Source organism: Panthera uncia (genome assembly GCF_023721935.1).
Source record: "Panthera uncia isolate 11264 chromosome B3 unlocalized genomic scaffold, Puncia_PCG_1.0 HiC_scaffold_1, whole genome shotgun sequence".
Lineage (NCBI taxonomy): Eukaryota > Metazoa > Chordata > Mammalia > Carnivora > Felidae > Panthera > Panthera uncia.
Window position 1 is genome coordinate 73785738 of NW_026057582.1, and position 19797 is coordinate 73805534.

The 19797-nt window shown below is 54.6% G+C and overlaps 1 protein-coding gene across 2 annotated transcripts; it reads right to left on the minus strand.

The window, feature by feature from the left end:
* Window positions 1-13: 13 nt before the first annotated feature.
* On the minus strand, window positions 14-19047 carry ARHGEF40 (Rho guanine nucleotide exchange factor 40). 2 transcript variants are annotated; one of them, XM_049613165.1, is made up of 24 exons: window positions 18668-19047; window positions 15917-16114; window positions 14085-15330; window positions 13780-13947; window positions 13531-13651; window positions 12847-12943; window positions 12655-12735; window positions 12421-12537; window positions 10995-11090; window positions 10798-10913; window positions 10292-10418; window positions 8539-8661; window positions 8293-8436; window positions 7104-7714; window positions 6737-6968; window positions 6310-6396; window positions 5502-5717; window positions 4616-4786; window positions 3239-3416; window positions 2369-2473; window positions 1999-2142; window positions 1364-1494; window positions 666-712; window positions 14-417 (listed from the first exon to the last, which is right to left on the minus strand). In XM_049613165.1, exons 1-23 carry the CDS (start codon window positions 18668-18670, stop codon window positions 671-673), a joined length of 4554 nt encoding a protein of 1517 aa, XP_049469122.1. In that variant the 5' UTR covers window positions 18671-19047; the 3' UTR covers window positions 14-417; window positions 666-670. The 2 variants fall into 2 exon arrangements, with proteins under 2 accessions (XP_049469122.1, XP_049469123.1); XM_049613166.1 differs by lacking the exon at window positions 1999-2142 and having other exon boundaries at window positions 18668-18980.
* Window positions 19048-19797: the final 750 nt, after the last annotated feature.

Genomic DNA, 19797 nt, shown 5'->3' on the forward strand with positions numbered 1-19797 from the left:
CTGAGACAAAGTGTGAGTAAATACATTTAATATAACAATAGTATTATAATAACAGTAATTACATGTATAAAGTTTGCAGTTCCCCACCCCACCCTCCTATAATGGTTTGCATAGCTCTGTTTCCTGTGACACCCCAGAATGGAGTCACCAGGAACAACAGCTGACCTGGCAGAGATGAGTGTTTTCAGGGAGAGTCGGGGTGGGATGGGACGAAGGGGAGAACTCAGGCTGACATGGAGCCGTGTCCTGGGAGTATGCAGCAGCCCAGGATGGGGCAGGACTGGATGAGGGATCATACTCCACCTCCGGAGTATGAAGGCAAGCAAGTGTGGTCACTCTGGTTCCTGCAGGAAGGCACTCGGCTGGAGAGCGCTAGAGATAGCAGCAGGGAAACACGCTGGTCCTTGGACCTCCTCTCTGTCCAGGAAGCAGAGGAAAGGAAGCATTCAGTGCCCTTCCAGTCCTCCACTATGTCCCACTGCCATCCCAAACCAAAATGTGCTGAGAGGGAGGCTGGAGCCAAGTTCTCCGTCTTCTCTAGAAGCCAGAAGAGAAGAGGGAGATGGGTTGGGAGAGGGGAGAAGCTGACTTCCAAGCAGCCGGGAGGAGGGCAGCACGTGCAAAAGGGAAGGCATGCTGGATGTAGTGAAGGGGTACGGACTCACCCAGGTCACAGAGGTGTAGTGGGGTCGCTCAGGGCTCGGGCATGACTCTGCAAGGAGAGGAAGTGCAGTGAACTTAAAGGCTAAGGAAACGTCTTTTCTATACTCCTCCCCATCTCCTAAGCCTGCCAATTCACCTCTCTGTCCTCCTCCTCAAAGTTCCTGAATTTTGCTGATTTAATCCAAGTCCAAATGCTGTTGGCATTACCCCCTTTCCATCCACTCCTGCACTATGCTCCTTTTTTTTTTTAAATTAAGTTTACTTTTTTATCAAGTTTACTTATTTATCCTGAGAGAGAGCATGAGTGGGGGAGTGGCAGAGGGAGACAGAGGGAGACAGAGAGAGAATCCCAAGCAGGCTCCATGCTGTCAGCACAGAGCCCGACGTGGGGTTCAGTCCCACAAACCACGAGATCATGACCTGAACCGAAGTCAAGAGTCGGACTTTTAACTGACTGAGCCAGCCAGGTGCCCCCTATGCTCTTTACTTAAGATTCCTTTTTACTTCTGACCTTGATGCCTCTCAGCCAAGCCTGTGGGAGAGGAGGAAGGCAGACTGGACAATATATACAACCTGCGCTCTTGCTGGGTGCACAGGCTCATTAGTTCCCCCTGCCCCCGTGGGTTGAATGATCATAATATCCCACCCAGAAAGTGGCTGAAGAGATCACCCCATTCCCAGCCCTAACGCAGGGACTTACCTGCCGGGACAGCCCTAAGATCCCTCCACTGGCCAGAGTGGGAGTGCTGCTCCCAGGGTGGGGGGGTTGCAGGCTGGGGCTGTTTCTTGGTCCTGGGGACACATCTCCAGAAGAGTCAAGTGTTTCTGGGGCTGGAGGGGAAGCTAGGGTGAGAGCAGGGTATAGAACCCCTCTAGATTACCTTAAGCAACCAAGCTGCTCCATCAGGGAAGAAAAAGCTCCATAGCAACAGGAAGCTGTGAGTCACCATAGCAATCCATTTGCAAGAGAACCCCCCTACCAAGAGGCAGGAAATTGTCAGCAGCATCATTAGAGCAACCAGGGAAGAAGCGACAGGAAACTATAAGGATTGCCGTGGTGAACCAGGAGGGTACAACAGGAAGCTGAGCAGTTTCCATAGAAACTCAAGGAGAGCTAGAGAGAGAGGTACAGAGGAAGTGCTTCTTAGCAACAGGCTGCTGTAAGCATTACCCTAGCAACCAGATGGAAAGCTCTTTTAGCAATGGGGAAGCTGTACATAGTTGTCATGGCAACTGGGCTACTTGGCTAGAAAAAGGAATTGCTTAGCAGCAAGCAGCCTGAATATCACCACGATGACCCAGCTGTTGAGAGCCACCCCTTGAGAGGTGCCTCACCCAGGGAAATTTGCTTGACGTCCAGATCCCAGGCCTCCTCCTCGACGCGGGCAGGCAGGGAGCAGGCTCCCGGTGAGAGGCCGGGAAGGGAAGGGCCGGCATGCTCAAAGGATGACACGGCCACGGAAGCCCGGGTGCGGGCGGCTGCAGAGAGGGGGGGTGGTGGTGGGGTGGTGGTGTGGGAAAGCCCTCCCGGCTCTCTGAAGTGACCCTCAGTCTCATAGAGGGCCTCCCAGTCAGTCCCACAATTTCTGGGAGGACATGTCCACTCATTACCCTTCCTTACTTTTCCACCATGCCTCCCCACTGTGCCCTCACTCTCAAGGTCTTGACTTCTGGGGGCCACCCCCCCCAGCACTCTGGCCCTCACCTCTTCCAGTGAGCAAGGCACTCAGCGTCCGCTCCCCAAGGGCTTTGATGTCCAGGAAGGGTTTATTCCCAATGCCCATGGAGACCATCTGCTGCACTCGGAGCTCTAGGGAACAGAGACCCTGTTACCAACCTCCTTCAGCCCCTCTTCGCTCCAAGCCCTAGCACTGGAATGGGAGACACTTCTTTTGCTCCTTGCCAATTCTCATTCATCTGCTATCTCCTGTTACTCTTGCTGTCGACTGTTACTACACGGATGGTGATGGTGGTCCTAGACTTCCTCCTCAGACATCCGTCTCTTGTATCTTATTTGTTGCATTCTGCCTATTTGGCATTCCAGCCACCCACCTTCTCATACTCACCTTCTGCCCTTTATTGTGGACATTAAGAGCAAACCCCTCATTTTTACATACATTTATAATTTACTAAGTGTATCCATATATATCACCTTATTTAATCGGGCCTATCACACTAAAATGTAGCTGTTACTTTCCATTTTTCAGATGAGTGGAATGAGGTTCAGAGAATTATAAACAAAAATCCAACCAAAAAACCCCAAAAAGAAACACACGTACTGGTCTATGTCACCCAGCAAGTACATTCTGGACCCCAGGTCCAGTGAGCTGTCCCTCATTCCCTTTTGCCCCTCCATTTGCTCTTGCTTTCCTGAAATTGGTAGCTTCCTCTTTCCTTTTGGTACACCTTACACTAATTTCTATGTCAGCAATCTCTCTCAAGTCAGATCTTGAATCATCTCCGAAGTCATTCTTTCTCCATCCCACACCCTGTTTCCCAAGTGGTCTCCACATGCTCTGGCTAACCTGCCATAACCTTGACCCCAAGCACACCCTCCTCTGGCCCTGCCCGGTACCCTTGTTGTGGGCTGCTTGTCTCCACAGCAGCTGGGCAATAGAACTGGTCCACTTGAGTTTGATCTCTGGTGAGGCTGCCTGCAGAGTGTATGCCTCTCGTGCACGCCGCCGCCGAAACCACAACTCAAAGCAGAGGCCACTGTCACCGATGTTTTCTGTTAGCCCCATGTCAGCAGTCTGAGAAAGAGCGGAGGAGAGTGGGTGAAGACAGAGTGAATCCTGGCTAGATGGTACCACATGGAAAAGCACTACACTTAGCTTGGCATCTGGTGGATGTTCAGTAAATGTTTGCTCAACACCTACCATATGCCAAGTGCTCTACATGTAGGCTTCCTAACAACCATAATTTACAGACGGGGAATGCCCAGAGACAGGAAGCAGCTTGCCCAAGGGTTTATCACAGCTTAGCAGAGAAAGAGGGTTCAAACCCATGTCTACATTATTCCGAACCTAGGCTTTTTTCCCTATACTGTACTCGCCCCTAAAGAGCTGGAACGAACTTAGGGGAGGAAAGTTTAGAAACCCTTAGAATCATGCCGCACTGCCTGACCTAGGCCTCTAGGTCTCTTATTTTATTTTATTTTACTTATTTTATTTTATTTTAAATATTTATTTTGAGAGAGAGAGAGGGAGGGAGAGAGAGAGAGAGAACATGCATGTGTGGGGGAGGGGAATCTTAAGCAGGCTTCACATTGTCAGCACAGAGCCTGATGTGGGGCTCCATCCCTCAAACTGTGAGATTGTGACCCGAACTGAAAACAAGAGTCAGATGCTTAACTGACTCAGCCACCCAGACATCCCCTAGAGATTTTGTTTTTAAGTAATCTCTACACCCAACGTGGTGCTTGAACTCACAACCCCAAGATCAAGAGGTGTATGCTCTATTGACTGAGCCAGCCAGGTGCCCCTAGGATTAGAGGTCTCTACTGATGTTTATCTGAATACCAAAGCTGTTTCCTGAAGCAAGGCCTCCCTCATCTTGGGTTCAGTTCTACTCGTTCCATCAACTCAAGCTATAGATAGATAGATAGATAGATAGACAGATAGATAATAGAGTCCTCTCTCCTGACCCCCAGGGACCACCCCTAACTCAGAAAACATATATTCTTAATGGGAAAGGTCCTCCTCCATTCTGGGTTAGAATGCCTCGTGAGTGTCCCACATGAATGATAAGGAAAACCCCAATGACAGTAACAGGAGTTTCTATCACTCCCCCAACACCTTAACCTGATGGTTGATTAAGGTCAAAGCCTGTTTTAGATGATGCAGATTCTGAACCTCGGTTGGGGTTGAATGTCCAAAACATCTTGAGTTCTCAAGAAGAGCATGGTTTCTTGTCCCGTCCCTCTCCAAATCTCCCCTTTCTAGCATTGTACCTTAAAGGCCTGCTTGTAAACAAAGGTCTCTGACCCCCCCTCAGCACCCTTGAGCTTGCTGAACAGGAGGAGATGCTCAAAGAGAAAGACATGGCGAAGGCACTTCTTTCGACCACAGATGACAGTGAAGGGGTCCCGGTGCAGGAGCTGTCCCTGCTCCTTCAGATCTGTCTGGGGAAAGGAAAAGGAAAGATAATTGGCCCTGGAGCCCTTTGAGTATATTTTGTGGGGAGTAAAAATGAGATTTATAGGGCAAGGGGCCTAATGTACTGGTTCTCAGGCTGAGTTAGGAAATCAGTGAGGGCCTTGACCTAGAATCCATCCATGGTCACCATGCACAGCGCACCTGGCCTAGTAACATAGCCCTGCCTTTCAAGACAGAAGGTACGCTGTATAGTAGGGTTATAGCCTCCCCCTCCCATAGTGTGGTTACAGGGTTATAGTGGGGAAATCTTTGAACGTTGGGGATAAAGCACCATTCTGACCCCGGAAGAGAATCAGCAAAGAATTGAAGGGGAAAGAGGTCTATCCTAGAGGAGGCAGGTTCCCTACATATTCTGGAACTTCTGGGCTAGAAAGAAACGAGGTAGGGGAGAATAAGGTATATGTTGGGTGTTGAGGAAGAACAGAGTAGGTAAGGAAAGAGAAGAATTGGGAATGGAACAGGAAAGCACATGGGATGTCAGGCAGGACATAGCTTCTTTATTTATAGATGAGGACACTGAGGCCCAGTGAAGTTCAGTGACTTGACCAAGGCCATCTAGCTGATTAGGAATTAGAGCCTGGGCCCTCTGACCTTGAGTCTAGTTCTCTTGTCACCAGCCACACTGCATCTAAGGCCACAAGGCTAGACCGTTTGAACTGGAGTGATGAGCCATGGCCTTACCTCGCAGCCACGTACTGCCTCCACGGCCAGCAGGTCTCTGCCACGGGTCTCCTGTTCCCGGAGCAACTGCACGGCAGCCCCAAGAGCCTGGCGCTCAGAACTCAGTTCAGGCCCAGCTTCCCTTAGGAGCTCCTCCAGGAGCCGCCCATACCGAGCGAGCTGCTCCAGGGGCTGCTGCAGGGCGCGGGGCAGGTAAGGGCCACTCTCTGTGGAGCCCTAGTTGGGGAGGAGACAGACAGGGATGAGGAGGGTGGGGGCTGGAGCTGGTGGGGGCTGAGTTCTGTAGGGAAGGTGGATAGTAGTCCAGGCTTTCAGGGGTAGATTAAGCCCAGATACAGCCAAAGGTAAGATGAAAACTTTCTCCAGGAAGAAAGCAGGTAGGGGGCCTGCAGGAGAGTCAATCATCCTCTATCTTGAAGGAGAATGAAAGAGGAACACAAATTATCCCTTACAGTCTCTGGCTTTTAACTTTTGACATCACTTTCGTATCTTTCGATGTAAAGTCTTTTGATCCTCAGAGCACTCTGTGAGTTAGACAGAGTGTATATTGCACCCATTGACCAGATGCAGAAACAGAGACCCAGAGGAAATCAAGAGTCTTGCCCAAAGTCCCTCAGGATAAAAATGCATGCTCACTTGGCTTCCAGGCCGGTGTTTGTCCCACCCTCAGCAATTCTGGGAGATTATTAGTAGGTGATGTTCCTGGGCACATCCAGGAAAACTTTCTTTCCCTGAGAGACTTTGAGGGTGGCACGTTTTGGGTACTCCTGACCCCTCTCCTTCTCATGAGGGTTGGAGCAAAGGTTACCTTGGTTGGGGGGCCAAGTGCAGCCAAACCATTCTCCAGTTTGTGTCGGTGCTTCACATACTGGGCATAAAGGCTGAACTGGTCCCCCTGTGCCAGAAGAGAAGAGACAAGCCATTATCTGGTGAGAGACAAGCCTCTCCTTTTCCTCCTCCCCATCCTCACTACAACGCAGAGGAGAGATGGGCCACTGGGTCTGCCTAGGAAACGACCGGCTTCCATGTAGTGAGTGAAGGCCAGGCAGCACTCGAGGACAGGGACACAGGCTAAGGAGATCCAGAGGGGCCCAGAGAACAGGACTGGGCCCCAGAGTCTTGGACCACATACTTTGGGAGGTGGCGGGGAATGGATACTGAGAAGGAGGGACAAGTGGATGGGGCTGAAGCATGAGAAGGGAGAGGACCTGGAAGAAGTTTGAGGGGTCACTCACGTGGCGAAGAAAGCAGGCCCCAATGCGCAGGGGGTGGGTGGCGCAGCCCTGAAGCTCCCGTAAAAAATGTGTCCGGTGGAAGCTGCGAAGCCTCTCCCGCGTACTCAGGGCGGCAGCCCAGGCGCCCCTCAGTTCAGGAGTCAGCTCAGGCCCAGGTGGCACTGGCTCACTCAACGTGGCCACGTACTCTTGCTCACAGGCAATCAGCTCAGACACCAGACGCTGCTGGGCGCTGCAGGAGCAACAGGAAGTAGTGTCAGAGGAGATGGGGGCACGGGAGGGAGTCACCACCTCCAACAACTTCGTAGTCTTTTCCTGCTGGGCCATTGGGCCTGCCTCTTGGGCACTGATTGGCCTGGGCTCTCACCTGATGCTTCGCTTGCGCTCCATCCGGGGGGTGCCTACTCCCCAGGGCCCGTCTGGACCTCCAGCTCGGCCCAGCAGCACATGTTCCCGGGGTGAGCACGTCCTGTCAACCACCTCAGTACTGGTGACTTCTAGGCCTCGGATCAGCACGGTCCTTGGAGGCCTGCCCTCTGCCTCTGGAGCCAAGTCAGGGCCCTCCTCTTCACAGTCCTCCCCACAGGGCGCCAGGGAGCAATGGGATGGGGCTGCACGTGGCCCAGGGCTGCTGGGGAGCAGCAGGGAGCTAAGGCTGGGCGAGGGGCTGTGGGGGCCCCGGGAGGCCCCTCCGCTGCTAGTGCTGTCTGCCCGTCGTCGCCGGTGGCCCTGTGGACTCGCCTCCTCTCCCAGGTGTTGCTGAATCCTCCTTTCCAGCTCTTGGCAGCGGGCCCGGCAGCGGCCCCATTCTCGCAGGGCTGCAGGGCTGCCCAGGTCCAAGGCCAGGGCCCGCATCTCCTGGAAGGTGCCGGCGCTCGGCTCCGGGGCTCGCCGCAGGGCCAGGGCTGCCAGCACTGCCTCCCGACCCGGTCCCGCTCCTGCCAGCCGAGCAGAACCTTCATTCACCCATTCATGTGCCTGCCAGGCCAAAGCGGGTGGTCGGGAATGGGGAGAGAAAGAGTGAGGTTCTGTGCCACTCACACATGCTGCCCAATGACAGCTCCTGTCCTCTTTTGCCGCTGGCTTCCCAGTGCCCGTCACCCTCTTAGTCCTCTGAGAGTCCCTCTGAGAGAGGGATGTCATTATCATCCCCATTCTAAAGATGCAGACTTGAGAACTCAGAGACACTTCAAGATCTGTGCAACATCTTCACTATCCCAGCACCACTGCCTAACCGTGTCACTCCAAGCTGGTACAGAGACAAAGGGGCCTGGATGTGAGAAGAGCCAATACTTACCCCGTGTTTATCAGTGGCAGGCTCTGTACTAAGTGCTTTTATATATTACCTATGTCATCCTCACAGCAGCCCTGTGAGGTGGGTGCCTATGGAGGCATGCTCAAGTTTAGAAACTTGTCCCAGATCACTCAGCAAGTAAGTGGCAGAGCCAAGAATCAAAGGAGATGGTCTCCTGAGTCCCTGCTTTTAGCTACTACCTGATCAGCTTCTCCATGCAGAAGGCAGGCAATGGTGGGCCCAGAAGAGGATCTGCACACACCTGCTGAAAGAAGCGCTGTAGCCGCAGGGCCCGATGGAGGCCACTCTCAACCTGCTCCAGCCGCTGTTCAAAGACATCCAGAACCTTCTGGGAGGTGGTGTCCTCCTCCAGGGCCAAGGCCTCCCGGGCCTGGGCCAGGCGCTCCTGAAGAAGGAAGGCTGAACTCAGACCCCGTCCTCAGGCCTAGTCAGTCTGCCCCTCCTTCCCCGCGTGCTTCTCCTCACCTGCCCCTCTCCCCCTTCTCACCTGAACCTCAGTGCTGAAAGCCCGGAACTGTAGCTCTGTCTCTTGCAGGGCAGACAGGGAGTCCCCAGGCACAGCAAAGCTTGCCAGCTGCTCCTCCCCAGGGCCTGAGAGCCACTGTAGCACCTAAGACAGACAAGGGGGCACAGAAGGGCCGTGAGGGAGAAGGAGGCCATGTGGTGGGAAGGAGAGCTGAAATCCAGCTCCAACCCCACCACCCTAATCCACGGACCCTTGTGTAAACCATTTCATATCAGCTGTAGTGTGGGAACGGTAACATTGGTTGGTAGTAGTTCCCACAAAGCTCTAGTGAGAGATCATTTATAAAGCACAAGAAGAAGGGGAAGCTGGGCTGGCAGGGAGCACTGAGGGAGGAGGATGAGGGCTCCAGGGCTCTGTCTGCAGGTGACATAGATAAAGCTGGTGTGGGCCTGAGGTGGATGAGGATCCTCTGGATAATGGAGGGGGCTGGGAGAAATTTCACATTCACTGAGTCCAACGACAAGTGGGCAGGGGTCCCAGGGGCCTGGCTTGGAGAGACAAGACAGTGCGCGCACGTGTGTGTGTGTGTGTCAATGTGGGTGCGTGTGTCCACCTCTAGTTGCCTATTATGGCGATCTAAGGACTCTCATATTAGTTCTGGAATATTTAACCAAAAAGGGATGGTAATATTTTCTTCTGAGGAAAGGCTGGAAGCTGGCATAGAACAGCCTGAGGAGAAGTCTGAGGATGTTCCTAATAATTAGAGCCCAACCATAAACACTTCTCTGTCCTTTGCTGAATTCATTTGGTCATCCCAACATCCCTGAGAGATCAGTGTCATTATCATCCCCATTCTAAAGATGCAGACTTGAGAACTCAGAGACACTTCAAGATCTGTGCAACATCTCATTCCTAACAGAGCTAGAACTCAAGCTGGGAACTTTAGACTCCAAATCCTGCGTGCTAACGGTTTTGAAATGGGGAAAACAGCTAACAAGCAAGCAAAAAAACAGTAAGAGATACCACCCTTTGGATACTGGGATGGAGGAAGGCACTATGTGGAAACCCCAGAAAACAGAAAGCCCTGTCCCCCACTTTGACATTGACCCTGCGATGACTCTTCCCCTGATGCCCACATGCAGGTCCATGAGGTGTTCACTCACCATGCCTGGGGCTCTGAGGGAACAATCAGATTGCAAACCACCCCCATACCCTACATGGTAGAATGATCCCTGTGGGGCTCTTAACCCCAGGAGAATAATGAAGGTTCAGAAAAGCCAGCCTTATCCCTGAATCTTCCCCACATAAGAGGCCTTAGCATCTTCCATTACCCTCTCCTTCCAAAGTGGAGGAAGCTGGGACCTTACCAGCCTCAGGTTTGGGGAAGACATTGTATAAAGAGTTGAGGGAGCTTGGGTAGAAGTGTAGTTAAAGAGCTGGTACCAAGAGACATTTATTATTTTAAGCTAATAGGCACGCTAGAGTCAATCAGCTCTTCCCAGAATCCCCTAGGGCACCCAAGCATCTCACAGTCTCTAAGGATTCTTGATCAAAGATCGACAGTGGGGCAGGGGAGATCTGGCTTCTCTTCTTTGCTGGTCCTTAGATGCTATCTCTCCCTTGTTGAATCTCACACTGACCAGACCATCCTCCAGGGTGGGGTGAGAAGAAGGAGGTTAGGAGAACACTATCAACCATAAATGTCAGCAGAAAAGGGAGTGCTGGAGGCCAGGCTCCCGGGCCAAGTAAGAGAGGTCTGGGGGTCCAGGCCCACCTGCTGGAGTCGGTGTAGATGCTGCCGCCGCTCCTGCTCCTGTACATGCAGGTTGGAGAGGCGCACAAGCTGGTGAATGGCTTCGTCCACCTCCTGGTACAGTGTAGCGGGGCCAGGGCCCTCCAGCCTGGGGAAAGAGAGGGGCAGAATGAACTATTGCCCTTATCAACCCTTCCCTGCCCCCACCCCATTCCATCCTTGCATCTTAGTATGAGATGTAGCACAGCATCATGGGTCAGAGTACAGGCCTGGATTTGAATCCTGACTGAATTACTGACTAATCTTGGCCAAGGCATTTAACATTTCTCATCCTCCAAATCCGTCTGTAATCATAACTAGCACCTAGGGATGTAATGTGAAAATTATAATAAGTGGAAATGCATACTCTCCTGTCCAGATACCTGCTCAGTAAGAATTATCTGGCAGCTAAGGTTTATTGACAGCTCTCTGCTGTGTCTCCATACCCCCATGTCCACCCGCCCACCCCCTCCCATCCCCCCTCATACTTGCTGCTATGGGTGGAGCGCAGCCTCATCAGGATGGCTCCCCCATCCCTCTGCAGCTCCGTCAGTCGGGGATCTGCCAGCACCTTCTGTAGGGGCTCAAGCATTCCTACAGCCTCCTGGGGGCAAGGAGCAGTTGAATGTTGGCGTTCCACTAGAGAGCCCCCATCCCAACCCTTTTGTCCCATCTCGTTTCCTACCTCTCCTTCTGGCTCTGCGGCTCCCTCCAGCTCCTCAATGGCTTGCCGCACAGAGCACAGCACACCTTGACACAGGAGGCACAGCCTTGCCACTTCCTGAAACACACACACAGGGATAGAGGTGGGGCAGTCCCAGAGACTCTTACAGAGACAATGCTCAGTTAGTTTCTGACTTTGTTGTTTACTAACTGTACGACATTAAGCAGGTCCAGAAACCTCCCTGAACCTCAGTTTCCTCAACTGTAAAGTGAGGAGAAGACACACAGGATTTTGCGAGGTTTAAAGAGATGATGCTAAGTAAGCACTTAGCATGGGACTGGTACAGCATACAGCTTAGTAAATGTAAGTCTCCTTTTCCTCTATGTGCGCTAGGTGTTCACCCTATAAAATGCTCCTCTCTGCCTGTTCAGACTGACATCCCCTTTGATGCATAGTTTAGAGACCATGTTACAAACCCTCTTTCATACTTAGCTCAGATCATGTTCACCTGTCTTTTCTTGAATGTCCACAGCACTTAGATTCACAGAATCAGAGATTATATCACAATTGCTCTATTTTTTCGTTGAAGACCCTGAGGCCTGGATGTTGGTGCAGGGAATAAGTGCAGAAAGGGTACCATCTCTGGAAGTGGGGTACAGTAATTTGCCCTAGGTCACATGGAACTAGAAGCAGACTTCATGACTGTCAGCTCGTTCCAGAACCTCAGTAAAACTACCTTACACTCTTCTCCAATAGCTTCTTACTTATGTCCCACCAAAAATCATATGCTGCTTGATATCACATTAAGAACCTGTTTAACAGGGGTGTCTGACTGGCTCATTCGGTTAAACATCCGACTTCAGCTCAGGTCACGATCTCATGGTTCATGGGTTCGAGCCCCGCATCAGGCTCTATGCCAACAGCTCAGAGCCTAGAGCCTGCTTCAGATTCTGTGTTTCCCTCTCTCTCTGCCCTTCTCCCTCTCAAAAATAAATAAACATTAAAAAAAAACAAACATTTAACATACTCCTCTCATCTCCCCGGTAGCCCATGGTACATGCTTAATACTGTGATCATGGGTTGTGAGCCATAAATACTTATTGAATTGAGGGGCCTCTGGGTAGCTCAGTTGGTAAGTGTCCGACTCTTGATTTCAGCTCAGGTCATGATCTCACAGTCTGTGAATCGGGCTCTGTGCAGACAGCACAGAGCCTGCTTGGGATCCTCTGTCTCCCCGTCTCTTTCTGCCCCTCTGCGCTCACATACTCTCTCTCTCTCTCTCAAAAATAAACAAACATTAAAAAAAACCTTATTGAATTGAATGGAAAGGAAATCACTTTTTCTCAACCCCATGGTCATGTCTCAGATCCGCCCTCTCTCTCCCAGAATTTTCTGAGCTGGGTCATTCTTGGCTCCCAGTGTCCTGGGTAGGGGTGGTGAAGCTTACCTGGTGTGTCTCTACCCAGTAGCTGGGCGAGGGTTCCCTGTGACCTCCCAAGTCCCACGGCAGCTCCTCTGGCTTGGCCACTCTTTTCAGATCACTTTCTGACACCAACTCAGCTCCCTGTAGACATGTGAAGGCAGGGGATTCTGGCCTGGCCAACCAGGGGTTCAGGGACCAGCCTGGGGCTCTTCTCTCTCCACTATTAAGGGGGACTAGCTGGGAGTGAGGAGCTCAAACCTGAAGTCCATAGAATTCAGTCAGAGGGTCATCATGAGTGAGAAGCAGCAGACGCTGAATGAGAGGAGGGTCTCCTGAGTCCTAAGGGCAAAGAAGAATAGCCCTAAACTGCGGGCAACTGGGTGCCATTCCAGGCTACCGGGGAAGGGTTATGGTCAGGAGAAATACCTGTGTCAAGGGGTGGTTGGTTACCTGAAGTTGACTTAGAACAGGAATGAGTGCTGGAGGCAGTGGGGGTGCCTTTCGAAGGTCCAACAGGATGGACAGCCCCAATATCTGGAGATCAGGCCTGTGGGGGCAGAAGAGCCAAGGAGGCAGTGTGTATGCACCTGTGTGTGTATTGAGGGGATAGTGGCCCAGGGTCTGGCTTTACTGTTACTAGTTCTCAGGAGAAGTTAGTTCCTGGTACTTTTGGGAAGCAATGGGCAAAAGGCCAAAGTGTGAGTTTGTGTCCAAGAGGCAGTGATCTAGCATTCAGGAGTCTGTATTCACATGGCTACTAAATCATAGGATCATGGTCTGAAAAATTAGGACTTCTATGCTCTGGAAGGGTGTGAACTCAATTTCAGTCCATAGCATGATGCCTACTAGGTTCTTGGGGCTTAGTAAATAGTTGTTGAGTGAGTAAATCAATACCCCGATAATCTAGGTAGTGCCTTAGGGTATTGAAAGTCAGCAATGTTGACTTTGAGGATTGATGAAGATATCCTGGAGGTTAGAGGTCAGCAAGGTCAGCAGTCAATGACTTAAAAATGTGACGGGTGAGGAACTAGGTATCCTAGACGTCAAGAAGTCAGTGTTCTGAGAAGAAAGGGGGCCAGGGTCCTCATGACCAGGAGGTTAATGTCCAGGGTGCCGCTGCTGGGCCTCGGTTACCTGAGCAATGAGTGGAGGTAATGAAGAGCAGTGCTCAGCATGTCTCGAGAGGGTGGGGGTTCTTCAGGAGGGCATGGTGGGGTAATGGTCAGCAGAGCTCGCCCACTCTGGTCCATCCCTCCTGAGGACACAAAATGGACAGTATGTCCTGGCTGGGGGCAGGCCTTGGCTGCCTCCCAACCACCCTGCCTCCCTCGACAGCCCACCCTGGTTGCTTCTCTTTCCCTCCTAACACTGATGCCCACTGACCAGTCAGGACAAGGAATCCAGATGCCATCAAGTCCCAAGCTACATCCGGGTCATCAGAGATGGAGACTGGAGAGGCCTCTTCTGGGACACTGTCCCCTTTCATTTCCTGCACAGCCTCCAAGGGTGGTGTTGGTGGGTCTGATGGAAGCCCTTCTGGACCTGTGGGTCCTGCACAGACACAAGCAGAGCTGCTGGGCCTGAGGTGGGGAGGGTTCTGGCTGTCAGGTTCCCAGCTCCTCCTCTAGCCCCCTCCCTTGGCCCAATCTATGCTGACCCTTGCCTTACCAGCTCTGGTGCCATCTCACCTGCTATGCATACTAGGCTGGGGCCCTCCTGCTCCTTCTTTCTGGCCGTCTCTTCTATAGGTCCACAGGCTTCTGGGGGCCGAGACTCTTTTTTGTCTGCTGGTCCGAGCTCCTCTTTCAGCTCAGACTCTGGCTTCTCTGAGCCTTTGTGCTCCTCCTCAACCGGGTTGCATCCTGGAAGCTCCTGCTCATTTGGCGGGGGCAGACTGACATGGACTTCCTGGTGGCTGGACTCTTCCTTGTCCCCAAGGCTCAGTGGAGCACTGTCCCCTCCTCGGTTAAGAGCCCCTCTGCCTGCAGTACGTTTCTTTCTCCTGTTTCCTTTGCCTGTTCTCCGAGGGGTGCCGGGTGGTCCTTCAGCCCCCTGGCCTGCCCCTCCCCCAACCTCCCCTGGCCTCAGGGGGCAAGATTCAGAGGATTCCCCCAATGTCTCTGCTGGAGACTCAGATACCTCTAGGGCTGTCGCTTCTGGGAGAGCCTCAGCTCCAGGGGGAGACCCGGGGGAGGCTCCAGTGCTGCTTCCCTCACCAGGTGGGCGTGCCCCATCCTGGTCCCGGGCCCCCAGACCCTTCTGGTGCATCCAGGCCCGGTGTCTCCTGTGCCGGCCCTTTCCTCCAGCACCCTTTCGGGTGGGTACCGTCCGGGTCCTGGAGAGGCCCGAGGAGCCCTCAGCATCTGTGGGGCTCCCCCTTGCAGGCAGTGTCACTTCCAGCAGCTCCACGTACTCGCCCTCGGGTCCTTCAGCGGGGGCATTGTGCCCATCCCCAGGACTCCGGGTGCCCAGGGCCTCCTCAGGGAGTGGAGGGCTGGGGAGCCCTGGGGGTCCAGAGGGCAGCTCGGGGGGCAGTGTGCTTGGCCGATGTCCAACCATGAGGCCTCCTTTGTGCACAAATCGTGGGCAGATGAGCTCTGCCCAGGGCAGCCGCTGAATGCCAGAGGGCGCAGATAGTAGGCAAGTACTGAGGCGACCTGTTGGCCGGTCCTTATTGATGCCTTGCAGCCACTCAGGTGTGAATAGGTAGGCACAGGCCTCATTGGGCACAGGCAACTCCTGTACCCGCCCGCCCCCTGGGGCCAGGCACTTGAGTGCCAGGCGGGGTGCTTGGGCTGCTGAGGGCACCACTTGCAGGTAGAAGTCTCCTGGACGTAGCAGCTGCCAGGGCAGGGCTGCGAGCTGCACCACCACCTGCTCGTGCAGGCAGAGGGGCCAGCCCTCATGGAAGAAGAGGAAACCGCTGTACTGGGCCTGGGGAGAGAGGTGGGACTGCGCTCAGGCCCCCGCTGATGAAGCCAGCAGGAGAAGGCAGTTAGAATGGGACCACCCTAGGCAGGGCTGGCCTTTGGCCTGATAGGTCACAATCCCAGGGGAGCTGGAGGGATGTTCATGTAGCAGAGGAGGATTGGGACTGTTCAGTTTTCTGCTAGTAGGAAGCTTCTCTGGCAAACAAGTTCCATGCGTGGGAGGGTAACAACTGAGTCATTACATATGGTATGGTCAGCAGATGCCATTGTCTTAGAGGGATCAGAGACTCCTAGGAGTCTTAGGAGTCTTTATATCAGCAGAAGTGAAGGATCTCTGTTGAGTCCTGTTTGGGGGAGTTAGTATCTTGAGAAATCCATATGAGGGGGGAAATGTCTGGAATTGGGTCTGATGGGACTGTGGGAGTTGATATTTTTTTTAGGGGTCAATATTTGGGGAAGATGAGTGTCTGTGTGCGTTAGTATCTTAGTGGCCTGTGCCTCTGGGGGCCATCAGTGTTGGGAGCTGGCGTAGGTGGAAATTAGTCTGGCTAGTCTCTGAGGCGAGACAGTGGGTCTTAGGGGCCACTCACACAGGCTTCCTGCTGGACCTTGGCAAGCAGGTGCTTGGCGGGCACCAGGAAGTCCAGCGTGTACCTCAGCGCATCCTCCCGATAAGTCCTCTCCACCACCTGGAACACCTGGCCCAACAGTGTGGGGGCCGTTGCCTCGAAGGGCGGGTACAGGGCGGCCAGCGTGCTCTGCACACAGTCCTCCACTGGCTCGGGCTCCTGGGAGAGATAAGACGGGCTGCAGATCCCTGGAGAGCATGGCTCCTGGTATGGGGCTGGGAGTGACTCCCAGGGGCCACCTCATGCACATTATGTGCTCAGAGAGGACACTCAGGAAATGGTGGCTGAATGAGTCTGGGATGGCCCCGGTGGGACTGGATCAGTCAGAGTGCATAGGACTAGTGGTGTATTCCACACTGGAGCTCTGAGACGTTGGCTTTGGAGGGCCAGGGAGAATTTTTGGTGAATGTCTCTGATCTCAGGGCCATTCCTGGTTCTTGAGTTGGGACGATTGATTGCATAGGGACTCCTCAGGGAGAGACAGGCCTCTGGGCCACCAGAAGATTCAGTGATGGCTGAGAGAGTTCTGAAGGGTGGAGAGCTTTCGCACAGCCATCCTATAAGCCCCTCCTCACAGGGTCTACCATCTGGGGAGCTCCATCTCAAGTGGAGGTGCCACCATCCATGAACAATCATCTCCTAGAGATGGTCATTGGGTGGGAAGAAGGAGGACTAAAGGGCTGTCTGTGGCGTCTTTCTAGCAACCTCTTCCCTCTCAGAGTGGCTCTAAAGGAATCACCCACTTCCCCACATGGGGGATTGGGTTACAAAGAACGGGGTGGGTACAGCTGAAAGAGGAAATAGTCACAAAAGGGACATGTGGGGAAGGGAGGAGGCTTCGATGTTATGTATTTTCTGATTCCAGTAGGACCTCTCCACCAACTCCACCTGTAGCCACTGTCTCAAAAGACTCAGCCCTGCTTTCTCTAAATTTGCCTCCCTAGGTGAATCAATGGGTATCTTTCTCCAATGTGTACCCTAAACAACCACTCAGGCTAAATTCCTTTGCATACTAATTTCTCTTTCAAGATGGCTTTGAAGTTCTTTGTATCAGATTTGTTCGCTCTAAGTGGGCAAGGGGATGCTCACTGCCGTGTTCATCTAGTTCTTTATGACCACCCTCCCCCAGTTTTGTCTTTGCCCTGCAGACAAAACTGCATATTTTACCAATTGCCCATCTGTCCTGACCCTCTGAGAAGCTAGGGCAGCCACTCCGGAGTCGGACATTCAGTGCGTCAGCGCGGAGACCCAGCCCCAAGGTGTGTGGGCGAGCAGACAGACCCCTCAGTGTTCCGGGGACCCGGCTAGCGGCTAGCGCAAAGAGGGGCGGGGGGAGGTGGGAGGAGGGGAGAGTGGAGAGTGGCAGGGTGAGGCAAAGTGGGCTGTCCGATCGGAGGCCAGGAGGGGGTAGCTAGAGCTGGAGCAGCGAGGCAGCTGCAACCCATTAGGGGCGGTGAGCTCATGGCTGAGCGAGAGTCTCAGCCACAGGAAACTGCAGCGGCAGGAGGGGAGGAGGGGTCTGGGGTGGGAGGCGGCGGGCAGGAGCACAGAGACCGGGCCTCCAGTCGGCCAGGACCAAAAAGGAGACCAGAGAGACTGAGTCAGCTCTCCCTGGCCCAGTTCCTCTTTTTTCTTGCTCCAGCCTCCCTGCCAGGGGGTGCCCTTCCTTCTGTAGAGAAGCAGCCCCGGTAGTGCTCCTCCCCCCACCTCCTTGCAGTGAGCGCCCCCTGGCAGGGCCTCCCCCCTCCTCCACTCTTGCAGTGAGCGCCCCTTTAGCCTTGTACCTCCCACTCCCCTGCAGTGGAGTGGGCGCTCTCTCTGGCAGTGCTCACTACTTGGAATGATTCTTCAGAGAGAACTTCTGGAGTGAAAGTTCCCAGAATAGTGTCCACTCCTGTTGGTAGGGGCTCCCCCTTAATAGTGCCACCCTGCTTCCTGTGTCCTAAGTTGCTGCTGCCAGAGTCTCCTACCTCCTGCGGGGAGCTCCCGCTGGTGCTCCCTCCCCTCTGCAGCTGAGGACTCTAAGACAGTGCTTCTGTTCCCTGCAGCAAGAGCCCTGGGGCACTCTCCCCAGACCCCCCCATCTCTTGTCTGCTCTGGCAGCGTCACGCCCCCTCCCCACTCTGTCCACTATCTTGAAGCAACCCGTCTTTCTCCACGGGAATTTCCCTCTTTGGCCACGTCCCTGGCCCCAGCCCAGCCACAGCTGTGGCCAGTCCCCCAGGGCCGGATGGGTGGGCCCAGCTCACCGGGCTGGGGACTGGGATGGAAAATGGTGGTTCCAGGCAGGTCAGTTCTCATGACCCGAGGCCGGGCCCCTTCCAGGGCCACTGCAGCACCAACCCACAGGGGTCTCCCGCGGGTAAGGAGCTGGGACCCGGAGGGGGAGGGAAGATCCTGCAAAGGAAGGCACAGGTCGGGACAGAGGAGGGCGGGGGGAGGCGTGTGGACTGGGGGAGCGACCAAAGGGAGGATGGGGGAGGGGGCGGAGAAGAAGGGAAGAAAGAGATTGAGAGCAATACCCGGTGGGGACAGAGCCAGACAGTGGGGCAGACAGACCAAAGAAAAGAAGGGGGGGATGGGCGGGAGGAGAGTCCCAGAAGCGCTCGACAGACCAAGGCAGGCGCTGGAGGCACTGGGCTGGGGGCTGGCGGCCCAGAGCGGGCTGCGCTAAGGCAGAGGGGGACACCGGGGCTGCGACGCCGGACTCACCATGGCTCGGCGCGGGGCCGCGTCCGACGCTCGGGCGGGCGGGGCCGGGCGCGCCGCCGCCTCCCTCCCGCCGCTCGCGTCTCGCCGGGTCTGGCTGGGGGACAGCTCCGGCCGCGGTGGCGGATCGGCCCGCCCGGGCTCCCAGGCCGCGGGGCCCCGCCAGGGAGGGCCGAGACGGCCGCCCCTCCCCGCCCCGCCTTTCAGTGCCCGCCTCCGCCTCCGCGCCGGACCCCCTGCCGGGACTCCTTCTCCCGCGCGGAGCCTCTCCGCTGCTTCCCCGACGCCCCAGCAGATCTGCCTCCCTCTCCCGCAACGCGCTTCCTCCTCCGCCCCGCCCTCCAGTGGGCAGCCCCGACCCTGGCCCTCGGACGCCCGCCTTGGCGAGGATGCCCCTCTTTTGCCGCCGCCGCCTCGCTCCCTGCAGGATCAGTTTAGCTTCCGCAAGGGACACTCCAGAGGGTGGGGCGTGCGTGAATTTTCTGGGGTACCTAGCCTAGGACTGGGGTCCTTTGGCGGCCGGCGCCTCCCGTCTGTAACTCGCCCGGGAACCTGTACTCCCCGTGGTTGCCAGACTTCGGCAGCACCTGGAGCTCGGAAAAGACCCCCAGGCCCCTGCCGACTCTGGTGGAGCTGAGGGCAGGGAAATCAGGGGATTCCTTCCACCCTCCAGGGGCTTGCCCGCCCTCTTTCCCTCCCATCTCCTTCGGCCTCGAGCCTTCTGGCTCCGACAATGGGCTCCTCTGTGCGGCCAGGGGAGGGCGGAGGCGGGGGGATAGGCGGAATTAGGGAGCTGGGAAGGCTTGGGGTGGGGGTGGGGGTGAACATCGTGACGGAAGGGGAGCAGGGTCTTCGGATCAAATCCTCCTGCAGGGGTGTGCACTTTGGCAGACGTTTTCTGAATTCTTTTCTCCCTGCCCCTTCCCCTCTGCATCATGTCTCTCCATTTTCGGCTGGCGGAGGGAAGGCATCAGACACCCCGCCCCTCTCCCCGAGTCAGATCCCATGATTCGAAAGACCCTTCCTTCTTATGGGGTGGCGATACAAGTCTCCCAAGGTCGCTAGGGCTCAAGGCGGTGAGGATGGTTATCTGGCGCAGCAAAGAGGGGTAGTCTAGTTAAGAAAGTTCTAGT

What these genes read in the sequence shown, in the direction of transcription:
- ARHGEF40 (XM_049613165.1), bottom strand. An exon ending in TTTACAAGCAGGCCTTTAAG is followed by an intron (nt 3,417 to 4,615) that starts GTACAATGCTAG and finishes GCTCTTTCTCAG; the next exon opens with ACTGCTGACATGGGGCTAAC. An exon ending in ACAAGCAGCCCACAACAAGG is followed by an intron (nt 2,474 to 3,238) that starts GTACCGGGCAGG and finishes TCTGTTCCCTAG; the next exon opens with AGCTCCGAGTGCAGCAGATG.